This window comes from Lissotriton helveticus, chromosome 9 (assembly GCF_964261635.1).
Source record: "Lissotriton helveticus chromosome 9, aLisHel1.1, whole genome shotgun sequence".
NCBI lineage: Eukaryota > Metazoa > Chordata > Amphibia > Caudata > Salamandridae > Lissotriton > Lissotriton helveticus.
In genome coordinates, this window is record NC_136070.1 from 622,677,663 (window position 1) to 622,691,914 (window position 14,252).

Consider the following 14,252-nt stretch of genomic DNA (forward strand, 5'->3'; position numbering starts at 1 on the left):
ATGATTCACATCTACACCAATTTTGCTCAACACTTGGTAGGCAAGGGTGTTTTCAGACTCTAGTTTTTTATTATGTCCACTAAAGCAGTCATGTTTCCTGTAAAAATCTAAGACTGCAGTAGAGTGTACTTTTTTCACATCACTATCAATTTGCGACCAAAGAGCCTCACATTTCCTGCCCATGGCATAATCACTCAGCAAGCTTTTTGTAAATGGTTGTCACATGAATATTATAGCATTCACGGCCTCTAGGATTGAGAACGACCAGCTAAGTGACACAGTTGGGATGACTCTTTGTTTGATGCCACACAAAGCACAAAGGGGCATATTACCAAGGGCCATTATCGCCGCATTAGCGGGACTTTTTCCCGCTAATGCGGCGATAATTTTATCGCCCTATTACCAAGCTGTCGCTAACACCAGTTAGCGACAGCTTGTAGGCGATAGCGGGCATTTAGGGGCCCACTTTGCATGTCAGCGATAATTATCGCTAATGACATGCAAAGTGGGCTTGCCAAGATGTTAGCGACTGAAACATACGCTATCTCCTATGATCAACACAGGCGTTGTTTTGGAAATATTCGCGCTTAGCGCGAATATCTCCAAAAGCTAACGCCTGCCCTGACCAGTTCTTAGCCATGTTATCCAATGAGAGGTGGATAACATGGCTAAGAGCATTGTCACGGTAATGCCTGAATATCGCTGTATTGACAGCGATATTCACGCATTTCGACTGTTTTTTATCGCTCCTGAGATAAACCTTGCTAATAGCAAGGTATCTCAGCGATAAAAAAGGGTGAAGGGCGGCGATAGAAATATTGCCGCTAAGCCAACACAGCGATAATTATCGCTAGTTGTTGGTAATAAGCCCCAAAATGAGAAATATTTGTGTTTTAGTTCCCTCGCATAACAAAACAGTGGACCAGAATGTCTAAAAAGTCACTAGTTAACACAGCAGATTAATAAGATGCTTTCAGCATACCATTTAACAAGTGGCACGGATGTCTTACAGGGTAGCACTTCAGCTCAGGTATCGATTGAACAGGTCATCACACAACCTTTTCATATAAGTTGCTGAATCACTGCAAATACAAACATTATAACTCCAATGTTTGTTGAACTTGGTAAGAATCTTTTGCAGCAGCATTCCAAGTGACACTGCATTCCATGTTTTCCAAAGGTCTGGGGTCAATTTACCACTATCCCAGATGCTTGGTGACAGCACTCATTTCACCTATACCTGTCATTATACCTTGCTTGAATGTATAACGTTTGGGGTGTTTGGCAATTCACCTACTGACTCACTAGACAAGGGGACTGCTGTATCAAGGAATTTTACTCATTCTCTGTGGGTACATGTGATGATACATATTGGGAAAGATTCTTATGAAACCAGCCATTTTTCCTATCAGTGAACGAATCAAAGATCGCCAAAATATCAAATATGATTTTGATATTTCCTGTTTCTCAACAGTTTATAAAATAATTAAACAGGACCTAAAATATGCTGCTAAACCCTGCATCTTTAGACAAAGACCACACATGTGTAAGAAGCAAAAGGAAGAATAAACAATATTTTAGTGACATCCCTAAACAAAACTCAAGCAGAATAATGTTAGCCCAGTCATTTTTGCTGCTACAGTGTATAACGATGTTACATTGTATTGCCCCCGTCCGAAAGAAATAAAAATGACTCTTTTACTCTCCTTTTCTTTTCTTTGAATGGCATTTAGTTTGTGGTTGTGCAAGTGTTTTTCAATGTTTATATGTTTACACTGGTAAGGTGATTTCCCTTTTGGTGGGTTATATCAGTGAATATAGGTTTAAACCTTAAACAGGACAGCCTAATAACATTATAGCAAGGATTTCATTATACTGTACAACAGTTTCCTCCACAGGTATCCAGGTTAGAACACAATGAATACACAGACAATTAAATAAAGTCTACCATGTCTACACATGACGCAGCAATTTGTTTGATCCAAGTAATACAAAGAAGAAGACTGGTCATCTACATTTTTTTCATTGCCGTGAACCAGCTCCTCTAGTCAAAGATCCCATGTTATTGTGCCCAAATATCGCACACCCCTGAAGCTTTCATTGACATCATCTTGCTTCATAGGTTTTCAAGTTCCTTTGATTCCTCAAAGGCACTGAAAGTTTGATTTGAGGCCACCATCTTGTAGATGACAACTCCCTAAACTTTGTTGTTTTTCAGACACAGAATCCCAAAGCAGGTGTTTGTTTAATTTTTTTTTTTAAACTGACGCCCCCTACATCATGGAAGCAGTCTTTCAGAGGGTGGGCTGGTTATTTTGTTTTGCCTTTGTGATCCCCAAGCAGATAGAATATGCTCTACATAGGTTGGGGAGTCTAATGGCATTGAAGTGAGGTTCCTACTCCATCAAGCTATCCGTGTAAGTTTCCTGACAGCACAATTAGTGGGGGCACCACTGTTGGAAAACTGACCTCTCGCCTTACTCAAAATACAGTGGGTAGACGGGGTTTTGGGGTAGGTGTACTCTTTCATGTTTTTGATGGAGTACCCTGTATGTCAAACTCTAAATTATGCCCTAACGCTAAATACTCCTTTAAGATAAATGATTGATCAGTGTTTCTTGTGGCAAAGACTCAGATAAGTCCACTACCATAAGTATGGTCATTGCATTGGACTGTGGTCCACAGGTTTCGGCACAGTTGATAACCTTAGTATATTTCACAATGATCTGTCCCCTATTAACCCACACAAATATTTGTATCGGCATCCATTCACAAATCTAATTCAACCTTCAAGCTTTAAATGAAAAAATAGCTGGTAAGTATTCAATCTGTTACAGATCTAACAGCAGAAGTTAAATACAAAACTATTGTAATCGTGATACATTTTAAAAAGCTGTGTCAATTTCCTAAGAGAGCATTGAGGACATGATGCTGACATTCTGTATCACAGGATGTTCATATTTTATATTTTGAAGAGGGACAATATAGGAGAATATATGTCATTCCCTTTTCTACACTGTGGGAAGTTGGTAAAAGCAAATGCAAATGACTGCCTAATTTAATCTACCACTATTTTTTATCTTATGGCAGAGGGGGCTTTTGACCCCACCTTTTTCTTCAGCAAAGCGGTAGCGAATGTCATATGTTCAATGGTCTTTGGAAATCGGTTTGACTATGAAGACAAGAAATTTCTTACTCTGCTCCAGCTGTTGAATGAGAGTACTCGCTTTGCAAGCTCCTCCTGGGGAGAGGTAAGGTTAAGGAAAGCATACTGATTAACTATTGTTTCCTGGGTTAGAATCTCACACCAGATTGTAAATCTGACAGCTGTATGCTACTGCTATATCTTCCTGAATAAATGAGTCCCTCAAAATATTTCTTTTCATGTGTTCATATGATACATTTAAATAATTCCCAGAAAATAGTCTGGACTATGAGTTTTAAAATAGTGTCCTAATTGTTTTGTAAAATGTATGTTATTTTAAAATATGCTTTAATTAATTAGCTTAGAATTAGCAGGTACGGTAATATTGAAAACAGAAAGGCATTTTAAGCAATATATATTTTCAAGAATGCTTTATCATTTCTTTATATTTAACTGCTAATAAAAAAAAATTGAAACCAGTGCACATTCATACAACTACTGACAAGACTGGAAGTGGGAGTAATTAAAAGTTAAACAAACAAATGTCCAAATTTCAATTCCCTAAAATGGCCTCACTACCGATTGGAGCACATATCTATACATTTCAAATATGTGATATGTGGGTAAATAGATTACTGCTCCTCTAAAAAAAACTACTCCTATACATTTGAATGGAATATTAAAAAACCTTCAAGGTTTACACGAATTTTACTATTTTAAAATTAGGGTCCTATTGAGTGACAGAGAAATTGAGTATCCTGAATAAACAGATGTGGATAGGGGATACTGGACTTAAGTAGGTATCTCTCCCGTTAATTGTTTTAGCCCCTTTATAATATAATGTGCCTCAAATGACTAAAATCATATTGCCCCTCACATTTTACCAAGCTGATTTCCGAACTAACACCTTAATGTTCATTTACTTCAGCCTGCTCCAGAGTAAAGGCCTTAAGTTTAACAGCTGCTATTCCAGAACAATGTCATTCAATAGTGGCTTATATTTGTCTTGAATACAGAATGTTTGCAATCTAGTTGTTCATTATAACTCTGTGGTGAAGCTACAATAGATTATGAAGAGTCAACCAACAGAGTAGTGGTGGTGTTGGAAGAGCATGCTTTACACAGCAAGCCAACACATTGTTCTAACGTGGATAAGGAAGATATTTGAGAATTTATAGAAAATATACCCTCATTTTAGCTTTCCACACCTAAATTTCTCTGACAAAATAAAACCTATAAATGTTATTGTCATGGCAAATGCTTTCTGTTTTACAGCTCTGATTCCAGCAACATGGCACTCAGATGTGACTCCATTTATCATAAATAGGGAATGTTAATGGTCTAGCTCCTATTCTAAGTTATTAAAGGGCAAATGTACAAGCCCCTATCACCACAGGAACGTCACTTTTTCCGGCGTTCCTGTAGCGCTAGGGGCTTCGCCCTCTTTACTAGGCAGAGGTAAGCCAATTAAGGTGGCCTAACGCTGCCTTGTAATTAAGGCCCCCTTACACACTATGCTTAGCGTGAAAGGGGTTGGCGGTGGGTGTTGCGGTGGGTGTTCCACCACAGCACCCATTGATTTTGATGCTGCCACCTATTTACAGTGCCAAAATTAAGACCAGGGAAAACCCGGTCTTAACTTGGCGAAACAAGGAGAAATGCTCTATTTCTCCTTGTTTTTGCTTTTTCTATGTGTGCTGCCTGTACAGCACACATGGAAAAAAGCAAAATGCCTCGGATTGTTCATGTGTAGGAAGGTGTCTCCTAAGCAGCAAGGTGTCCATTAAGCAGTACACATAGAAGTGACACCTTCCTACACAGAAACAAACTTCCCCTGCACGCAGACACTCTTGCACTATGGTGCAAGGGGGCCTGCGTTGGCGCTAAGCTGTTAAACTTGGTGCCAGCTCATGGGGAAACTCAAGGCTACACCATATTCTTATAAATATGATGCAGCTTTGCGTTTCTGAGGTGGTGGATTGAGATGGTAAGCCATGATGGCTAACGCCTCTCTCTGCCACTACTTTGTACATATGGCCTCAAATGCTTTACTGAGCATGTAATATTTGGTTGAGGGAAATATTTGAGAATTTGCAGAAAGTGTGTTCTCATTTTAGCTTCTAGAGCACCATTCATAACGTCTATGAGAAATTCATCCAATCTTAGCACAAGCTCAGCGTTTCTAACAAGGTGAAATCAAGTTAGAACTCACCATCAAAATTAGTATGTTACGACCAACAAATTATTAATTTGTGACTAAAGTTTATCCTCATGCTTTAAATGCGTTTGGCTTTTTGTTATGTTCAAAGCCAGGCATTCTCTACAATACATACAATACGGGACAACAATGGCTGGCCCATATCACCAAATACAATCTAACAGGTGTGCTTCTTTAAAATGTTTCCCTATGTAGTAACATGCAAAATACACAATTTACTAAACACGTATATGAATTTGACCCCATATTGTACGGGTCTGATTTACAATAGCAATATTATCAAGGGATGCACTCCCAGGTACTTATTGACCAGGTCGTGTAGGGACTCCAGTTTCGCTTTGGGACTTACACCAGGCAATGAATTTACCCTGGCCCTTGGAAAATATTGCTTAAATATTTGCCTTCACTGAAAAAGATGGTTGTCCAAAAACTAGAGTTGATCTTAAGTTCTATTTTTAACCCTGTTATTCCATAGACCTCTGGCGGGATTTTGGTAGTAATTTTAATATCAGATGCCATCTGGGGCACTACTCACTTATTAATTTGGGTAGCTGTGTAAAGCAGTATAAATAAAGTAAAAGTGTTAAATTATCTGCCTCCTAGGAGCACTGACTGAATATGAAAACTGGTTATACTGTGATTTGCCCTTGGCAGCAGGGAGTACCAAGTAAATAAAGAGGGTAGGGGGGGGGAGGGAATAGTACAATAGAAAACACAGCTTCAGAGATCGGAAAGGCATTCCTTATGTGGAGAAAATGTACTGTTGGGGTTTATTGGGAGCGAATGACACCAACATATGCCAACCCCCTAAAAATACATGTCTGCCAGTCTCAGCACAAGAGAGAGCTAATTTCAAGTTAGTAAAGATTTCACTCAGAAAGGTACATTCAAATTTAAAAGTCACCAGTATGACCTTTACTTTTAAAGGCGCAGCACTAAATCTGAGAACATCAGTGAGACCTCCTGAAGTTGGAAAATATAGTAGCAGTCTTTTTCTGATAATTAGCAGGTGCATTTTTCAATGGAGACCTTTGGTGTCTATGGCAGAATCAGTGGAACTGTACAGGAATAGGGATACTTGTAGTGTCACTATGGTGAAAACAATTTACTTCAAGATAGAGGTAGTAAAACTATTGCTTAGGGTATACTCTATAAGTCAGTATTTGGACTAAAATGTATTTATAACCATTATGGCGCTTAAGGATTAAGGGTCCGAACACGATGTTGGGCAGAAAGCCTCCTTCCGACAGTCAGAATTTCCTCGATTGCGTCGGAACCCTTCTGACCGACTTGATCGGTTTACATTCCGTCCGACTGATTACTATGTTCGTGGTTGGAACTTAAACCGCACGATTATTCTGAATCGGTTCAGACAGGCTTTCAGAGTATTGGTTGGAACCACATTGTACACCGCTAAGGACAGCGTTTCCGTCCTCAGGATTACGATGTCGTTTCCCAGAGGTTTTTCTGTGCTGGCCTTCCCAACACAAAAAGGCTGTTGGAAAGACTCTTTGGGAGCCCCCAGCAGGGCCCCTTCATTTTGCAGCCTCCGGTCTGGGGGCAAGAGTGGTACAGAATGTACCCCCCTGTGAAACAGTGTTCGGTCGCATCGTAACCGGGCGTGCGGAACCACCATACGCTAGTCGGTCAGTCCCGATTCCATGACGGTGTTGGGAGGAGGCTTTTTGCCCATCATCGTAAAGAGCCCCTTAATGGCTTATAATTGTGGTATTAAAGATGAAAATTAATTGCAAATCCAAAGTATTGTTGATCTTAACTCCATGGTTTTGGAAATGTAGAAAATAAATGCACATTGAGACACAGTGATAGCTATAAGTTGAACATGCTGAAGGTGTGTGAATGAAGGTATCTTTAGAAAAAGTCAGGGCTCTATGTACCTCCTCAACCCTCTACCAAATTTTTGCCAAATATTAAGAATTTAGAAGTCTATGTTCTCCTGTTTATTTGAATCCCCATAAAATGGTGAGGAGATGTTATACATTAAACTCCATGGGAAAGAACCTGGTAGTCTCTCATTCACTATATATACATTAACAAGTGATGTTCCTGATCAGAGTTATGGCCTATTGTCCCATGTATATCACTTCTCACTTACCAGTATTATTCCTGACCAGAACCACCAACAACAATCTGCCCAGACCAACTGAGAGGCAAGGCTGCATAGCCACTCGAATACTCAATTATCCTCAGAACCCAGCCCTGCAATTTTATCAAATTACTGATCCAACAGCTCCTTAATTTCAGTATCATCCATGCTCGCTGTTCAATTGTAAAATGTCAATGGCTTCCTAATGCTTGTTGGACACTGAACGTAAAATCTACATGCCAACAACAGAATCAAACTGGCATTGCATGTGCCAAATTAGGGGCAAATCATGATACATTAGTGGGACACAGAATCACCATCTGCTGATAGGGCTTTGGCACTAGGGGCCCAATTCACAGAATGAACTTAAGACTAAATCCTAAACTTACTACTATTTGATATTCACAGAATGCACTTACTACTTCTGGCATTCACAGAATGAACTTACTACTTTCGGTATTCACAGAATGAACTTACTACTTTCGGTATTTACAGAATAGACTTATGACTACTAACTTTACATCCGCACCTGGGCCGTAATTTCCGCAACCGTGACGGAATTTCCGGTTCTACGGCGGGATTTCCCATTCCGGCCTGCAATTTACGGCATTGTGTCGTGATATCTGATTCCAGGCCGTAATTTCCGATTCTGGGCCGGAAGATACGAATTTTGGCAGTTGGTCATGTTAGTCAAGGGTAAACACCTGACCAAGTGCCTACCATCCCCCACCATGGATCAGCTGACACACTGCAGCCAATCCCAGCCAATAGCTCCATTTTGCCATGATGAATGTTGCCAGTGCCTACCATCCCCAACCATGCTCCAGCTGAAGCCAATTAACACTAATTGACCAGCACCACAAAACACATAAAAGCAGCACACATTGAAGGAACAGGTTTGGTCACAGAGAGTTTGTGTCCACAACACTCACAGTGCCACAGAAAATGGAAATGAGGAGAAAAAGGAACTTTACTACAGAGGAGACCACCATGCTTGTGGAGTTCATAGTCAGGTACCACAAACGCCCACCCTACTGCATCAGTGGGCACAGAAGGCAGCCCTATAGCAGCAGTTAGCCACTGCTGTCTCACCATTGGGGGAGGAGAGGTACACAGTACAGGACATAAAAAAAAAGTGGCAGGACGAAAGGCAGAGGGTGAAGGAGAAATACTCCAGGATCTAATTAAGCAGGATCCTCCCTGCTGCATACCCTGGACCCCGCATCCGTCTCACCCCACTGGAGGAGGATATCCTCACAACCATACACCCCCACTTGGTCCATGGGCTGCCTGTCAGTGACGTCCGCTACGTGGTACCAGGTAAATGGAATGAAAAGAAAAAGTGCATGAAAAGGTTGTCTGTGTTACACTGTCATTGTGATTAAGGAACTTGTCCAAAGTGTTATATAAAAATATAGTCAGTCAGAGACTCATGTGTCACCCTCTATGTAGCACCACAAGTCCCAGAACCCTTTGCATCAGAAAAGGCTAATCCCTCCCCCACTTGTGAAAACATGGGCACAGTACTGCTGCCGTACATACACAACCTTGCTAATCAAATAACTGTTCATATTGACTGAAAATGTGCAATGATATATGGAAATGCTAAATAAAGTTTTTAAAAAAAGGTGCAATTGACAAATATTAGCAGGGAAGCGCCAGTACCAATGTGACATGCAATTCAACCCTTGCGCAAACATGGATGTGTCACATTTACATGGCGGTGCACTATGGATCGACAGATGTGTGTTGAATCTGATAGTGTGTAGGGGGGGGCTTTGCTGTAGTCGTGTCGCAAGAGCAATGCAACTCCAATAATGTCCATGGACTGCCCATACCTAACGTGCTGCGCCACTCCTTACGTCTGCTTCAAGCAGGCGTAAGGTTGCGTCGCAGCGGCCTATGAAAAGTGACTCTGAAATCTGACTGAATCACTTGTATGCGGCATATCATAAAGAAATGCCCACCCTGCCTACATCTAAGCTGACGCAGGTTCAATGTTGCGCAGGGCTTAACAACGTGACGCTTCACCATAGATGCGCCACATTGCACATAATTCTAAATGTGTTGTCTGTTGTACACCACTACTGTGTTACAGAAGTGATGCAACAGCAGTGTAAATCTTATTCAAGGGGCTTGTAAACTCTGCCTCAAATTCTCCAAGAAGTGCATCACCCTGTGCTAGCATAAATCACAAAGCAGAAGGTGAGAGTATCATCAGATCAAAATATATCTTACACATATTCTGTTGTCCATTTTCCACTCTGCCACGCCATTAAATCCCCAACACACCACTGCTCCTACCTGCCCCGTCTGTGGCAGTACTTCAAAACACTGTTAGCACGCAGAATATATGGGCAAATCCCTGAAAAGTTCCACAAGCACATTTTCCATTTGGTTACTTTTCTCTCTTCTCATCCATTGACACATCCAGCCAGAGCACAGACAACTGCAGTAGCAGAGGTCCCCGCATCTACTGGGAGGAATTGGCAATGTACAGAGGAAGACATGACAACCACACTAACTGGTAAGTCAAACTGGCCAGGAGATGGTCAGAATGCATACATTGTCAGGAGATGACAGAGGGACAAATAGTGCCCACCTATGTAAGTCAACCAGATATGCAAAATGTGCTTCATTACAATTGGAGTTGTCAATGGACATTCACCTTTACCATATGACATTTGTGACCTGCGAAAGTCAAAATATAAAATGTCTTGGCTCATCATACCTTTGTAATTGTGGTACACAACATGTATTTCACCAACAGTTCCAGACCGGGGAAACCAATCCTGTAATCGAGTGCCACAACTAGTCAAAAGGGTGTGCCCACTATATTGTAATAGTGTCTGTAGACCTAATCAAGAAATCCTATTTGCACAGATAGGGAAATGATGAACAAGCAGTGAGATACCAGTCTCAGTAGTATTGACAATGCATCCACTGTCCAACTTCAAATCTTTCCAATATACATTAAATTGCACAGTCCACACAGCTGGTCATGTACTGCTTACATTGGATAGATTATTTTCTGGGCATCAACCAAACACGATAGTGGACCTTACCTCTTGATTCGTGGGCATGTAATTGTGATATAGGTAGCATCAAAGTAGTGGACCCATTCTAGGTTATATGTGGGATCACTCATTACATTATGTATGACACACTTCTGCAACAGTGGTGCCCACAACTGCTTGTGCTCGTACTCTGTGCCAGACATTGAGTGCATCACATGTGGCAGCAGAAATGTAAAGTGGCAATACACACTTATCATTGTAGGTACAATGCAGTCCTCCCAGAATCAAAGACACACACTGACTTCTGCTACAAGGTCGGATGGATATCTGTTCAGAGACTACACACTGCTCCGGTGCTGGGCCAAGGTAAGTCAATCTGGCTGAATGCTTATTAATTGTGTCTTTCACATCCACCGTATCTGTTGTACAACACTGTTGTCCTGCATCACAATATGCTCACATATGGCCTTTGCACACATGGCAGATCAGACTCTGGTGGCAAATGAGAGGCTGACACAAAATGTATGCCAAGTGTGTGCAGAATGGACATACAATAGAACAATGTCATATGAACTGATAAATCTCTAGCAAAATATACATGGTTAAATCAAAATGAAATTGGTATGGCTGAGGCACACCCTGGTGCCAGTTGTGTACCTTAGAGATGGGTGTAGGGGCTGCTAAGATGACTTTTCATGCAGTTACACCTGCAAAATAAATTGGCTGTAGAGCAACACGATAATCCAGTGCAAGCGGGAAGCCTCAAAGCTTCTCACATCATCTGCAATGTGTGATCATAACCAAATGTTGTTTTTTGCTTGCCTCCTCTTCTATCATATTAACATGTATAGGTGAGTGTTTGACATATGAGGTTTGGATGTCTGCTGTTCAAGACACCATCAGTTGTCAGCTAAGTAGTACCATGATGTTGGAAATGGAGTATGGGAACCGAGGACACTCAAAGGATGGACATTAGAAATCTGTGTGCTCTCATTCAAAAATGAGCTGTGTGACCTCATGGGTAGGGAGGCACAAATGAGCAACATCATGTCCCTGACAACTGCACATCTCACACATGAACTCCTTTCTGACTTGTTAACAGACAACATTGAACACATGAAAAATGTTAGTCTCAATGGTAAAGGTGACATCCGTGTGATGCAGATGAGTCCGGGTCATTTATCCCCTTCTTTGAAATTTCAGTAACCTTCTCATTAAAGTTTGTCAGTTGATGTGTCATCTTATTGATGTCAGTGCTGCATGGATTAACAGCTGGCAAATGCTGCATGTGAGCAGGTGCCCAGATGTAAAGTCAATGAGGTAAACATGCTGCACATCGTCCTTGATTATCCGCAAATGGTTAATGAGAATGACATGTTGGCTCTTCGCTACAATCTGTTGTACTCAAATATGGACATGTATGTCTCATCACAGGTGCTGACAGGATGAGGTCACTGCAGCGGACACCATCCCGGAGGATGCATGACATCCTGGCTGCAGCAGTGAAACCCTCGCTCACCTGTCCTTCAGGTAATTCGGGCATGAGGTGTGCCACTAGCTTAGATTACTAAGACATGAAAAAGATCGAGATCCCCTTCTGCACAGAATCAACAGTTGTTGTTGGGGGGGCGTGGCCGAACAGCCACGATGGCGGACGGTCTCCGCTAGAGCTCTGTGCCCGGCCGGCTTTCTCCTGAAAATACAGATCTGCGGAGATCATCGACCTGCGGAGGTGGAGTGGCGCGGAGACCCGGCGGCGGTCCTACGAATCCTGCGTCCCGTTTGAAGGTAGGCGCGGGCTTGGAGGGCGGGGCCGGCGGCCTGTGGAGGTTGACGCCTGAACCCCCGCGGACACCATTGGTCGGCGGTGGAGCCGACGGAGCGCGGTGAGGGGAGTGAGCGGAGCCGCGCTAGGCCCTGGGATCCGGGAGCGCGACCCTGAGCCAGGAAGAGCCGCCATTTTGCGAAGACCGACCAAAGGGAAGCCCTGAGACGGCAGTCCGGCCCTCACAGTGCAGGGACCTTCGAGGGCCTCCCGCGGCCCTGTTCCCCACCTCGAACCTCCTGAAACCGAAGGACCAGCCGCACTGGGGGTCGGGGGGCCACGCGAACCGAGGGACGAGGAGGTGCTGCCTGGCAACCACGGGTTCCCGCATGAGGTGGAGGCCGTGACGGGGAGCTACTCCCGCTTACGGACCTCAGCCTGTACTGGCCTTCAGCTGGAAGAAGCATACCTAAAGTGAGACCTGCTGCCTGATATAACCCCGATGTGGGGTTGGACCCCCTGTGAGGCAACCCGGTTGGGAACTGGAAAATCCTGTTAGGCAGCTTTCTCCACCCAGGAGCTCGGTGCGAGATCATTGCAGCTGTTACACGGAGAGTCGAGGGCATACTGACGGAGTTGCTGGACCCGTGTGGCCGGAACATCTCCAGGACAGACAAGTACAGCGGGTCAAGCGCAACATGGTCAGGAAGGGCCAGAGAAACGTGGACGGCCCGGGGGAGCCGACGGGATTCGGCCTGCAGACGGGGGCCGGAGCGAGCAGAGGCGGACCTGGCCTGGTCGACCAAACAGGGTCGAGGACCCAACAAACAGACAAACTGGACCTTATCCTCCAGGAGATCCGTGACTCCCGACAGGCGCTGTAGCACCAATTGGGGACCCTCACCAATAACTTATCCCTCTTAAAGGCAGACCACGGCAAGCTGGCGGACAAAGTCAAGGACCACGGGCTTGCACTAGCAGACCTTACACCCAAGGTGGCTGACCACGGCAAATCTATCCAGGACATCCAGGGTCAAGTGGCTGCGCTGATGGAACGGGTTGAGGACGCGGAAGGACGCAATCGGAGAAATAATATAAGGGTAAATGGTCTGCCGGAAAAATGTGAGGAACCGCGGGCGGAAGAGTTCATGGAGCAGTGGTTTAGAGAACACGTAACGACAGAAGGACTCTCCCCATATTTCTGTGTGGAACGAGCACACAGGATTCCGACGGGACAGCCTAGGCCGGGGCGCCCTCCTCGCCCTCTCATTGTCCGTATCCTTAATTGTCGTGATCGGGATGCCATTCTGCGGAAAGCTCGAGAAAGATCCACCATCCATTTTGAAAACCAGAGGGTGTCGCTCTACCCGGATTACACGAACATGGTGCACAAACAGAGGGCCTCCTACATGAAGGTGAAGAAGAAACTGAGAAGGGCGCAACTGAAATACGCTTTGCTCTTCCCCGCCCGCTTGAAAGTTATTCACGGGAAGAAATCACACTTCTTTGAAAGCTCTACGGATGCTGAGGAGTGGCTAGAGGTGATGGGACTGGACGGAAGTCAGGAGACATCCCAGGAAGCGGAGGCAAGAGCGTCGGAAAGGAACTCTGGAGGTAGCCGCCGCTCCTCGACTGGATCCCGAAAGGGGAATGCTGAACGCGGCCCGTCGCGGACTCATCAGAGGGACGAACGACGGGAGGCCATCTCACTCGCTGGCACCTTCAGGGAGGACCCGGCGAAAATAACCACAGACTCTGACGATACCACAGGACACTCAGACTCTGACAACAGCGTGCTGCTCTTTCCTACAATCACTCCTAGAGGCGCAAATGACCTCATAGACACCTGACCTGTCGGGTGACATCCCGAATCGACTCCTCTGCAGAAGTTACTGCACGGTTTCCTTTTCTGTATATCTAGACCCCGGGTTCCGGACCCCGATTGGGTATCGGGGTGTGCGGGAGGTGGGTGAGAGGAATGATGAGCGGACACTGACTCA

The 14,252-nt window shown here is 44.0% G+C and overlaps 1 protein-coding gene across 1 annotated transcript in view; it reads left to right on the forward strand.

Annotated features, from left to right (window-relative positions):
• The window catches only part of LOC144781701 (cytochrome P450 2C16-like), a 369,430-nt gene that overhangs the window by 154,513 nt on the left and 200,665 nt on the right, over nucleotides 1-14,252 (forward strand). Inside the window, exon 4 of the mRNA XM_078660676.1 lies at nucleotides 3,091-3,251. Coding sequence (XP_078516802.1) covers nucleotides 3,091-3,251 — 161 coding nt within the window. The remainder of the gene's footprint in view (nucleotides 1-3,090; nucleotides 3,252-14,252) is intronic.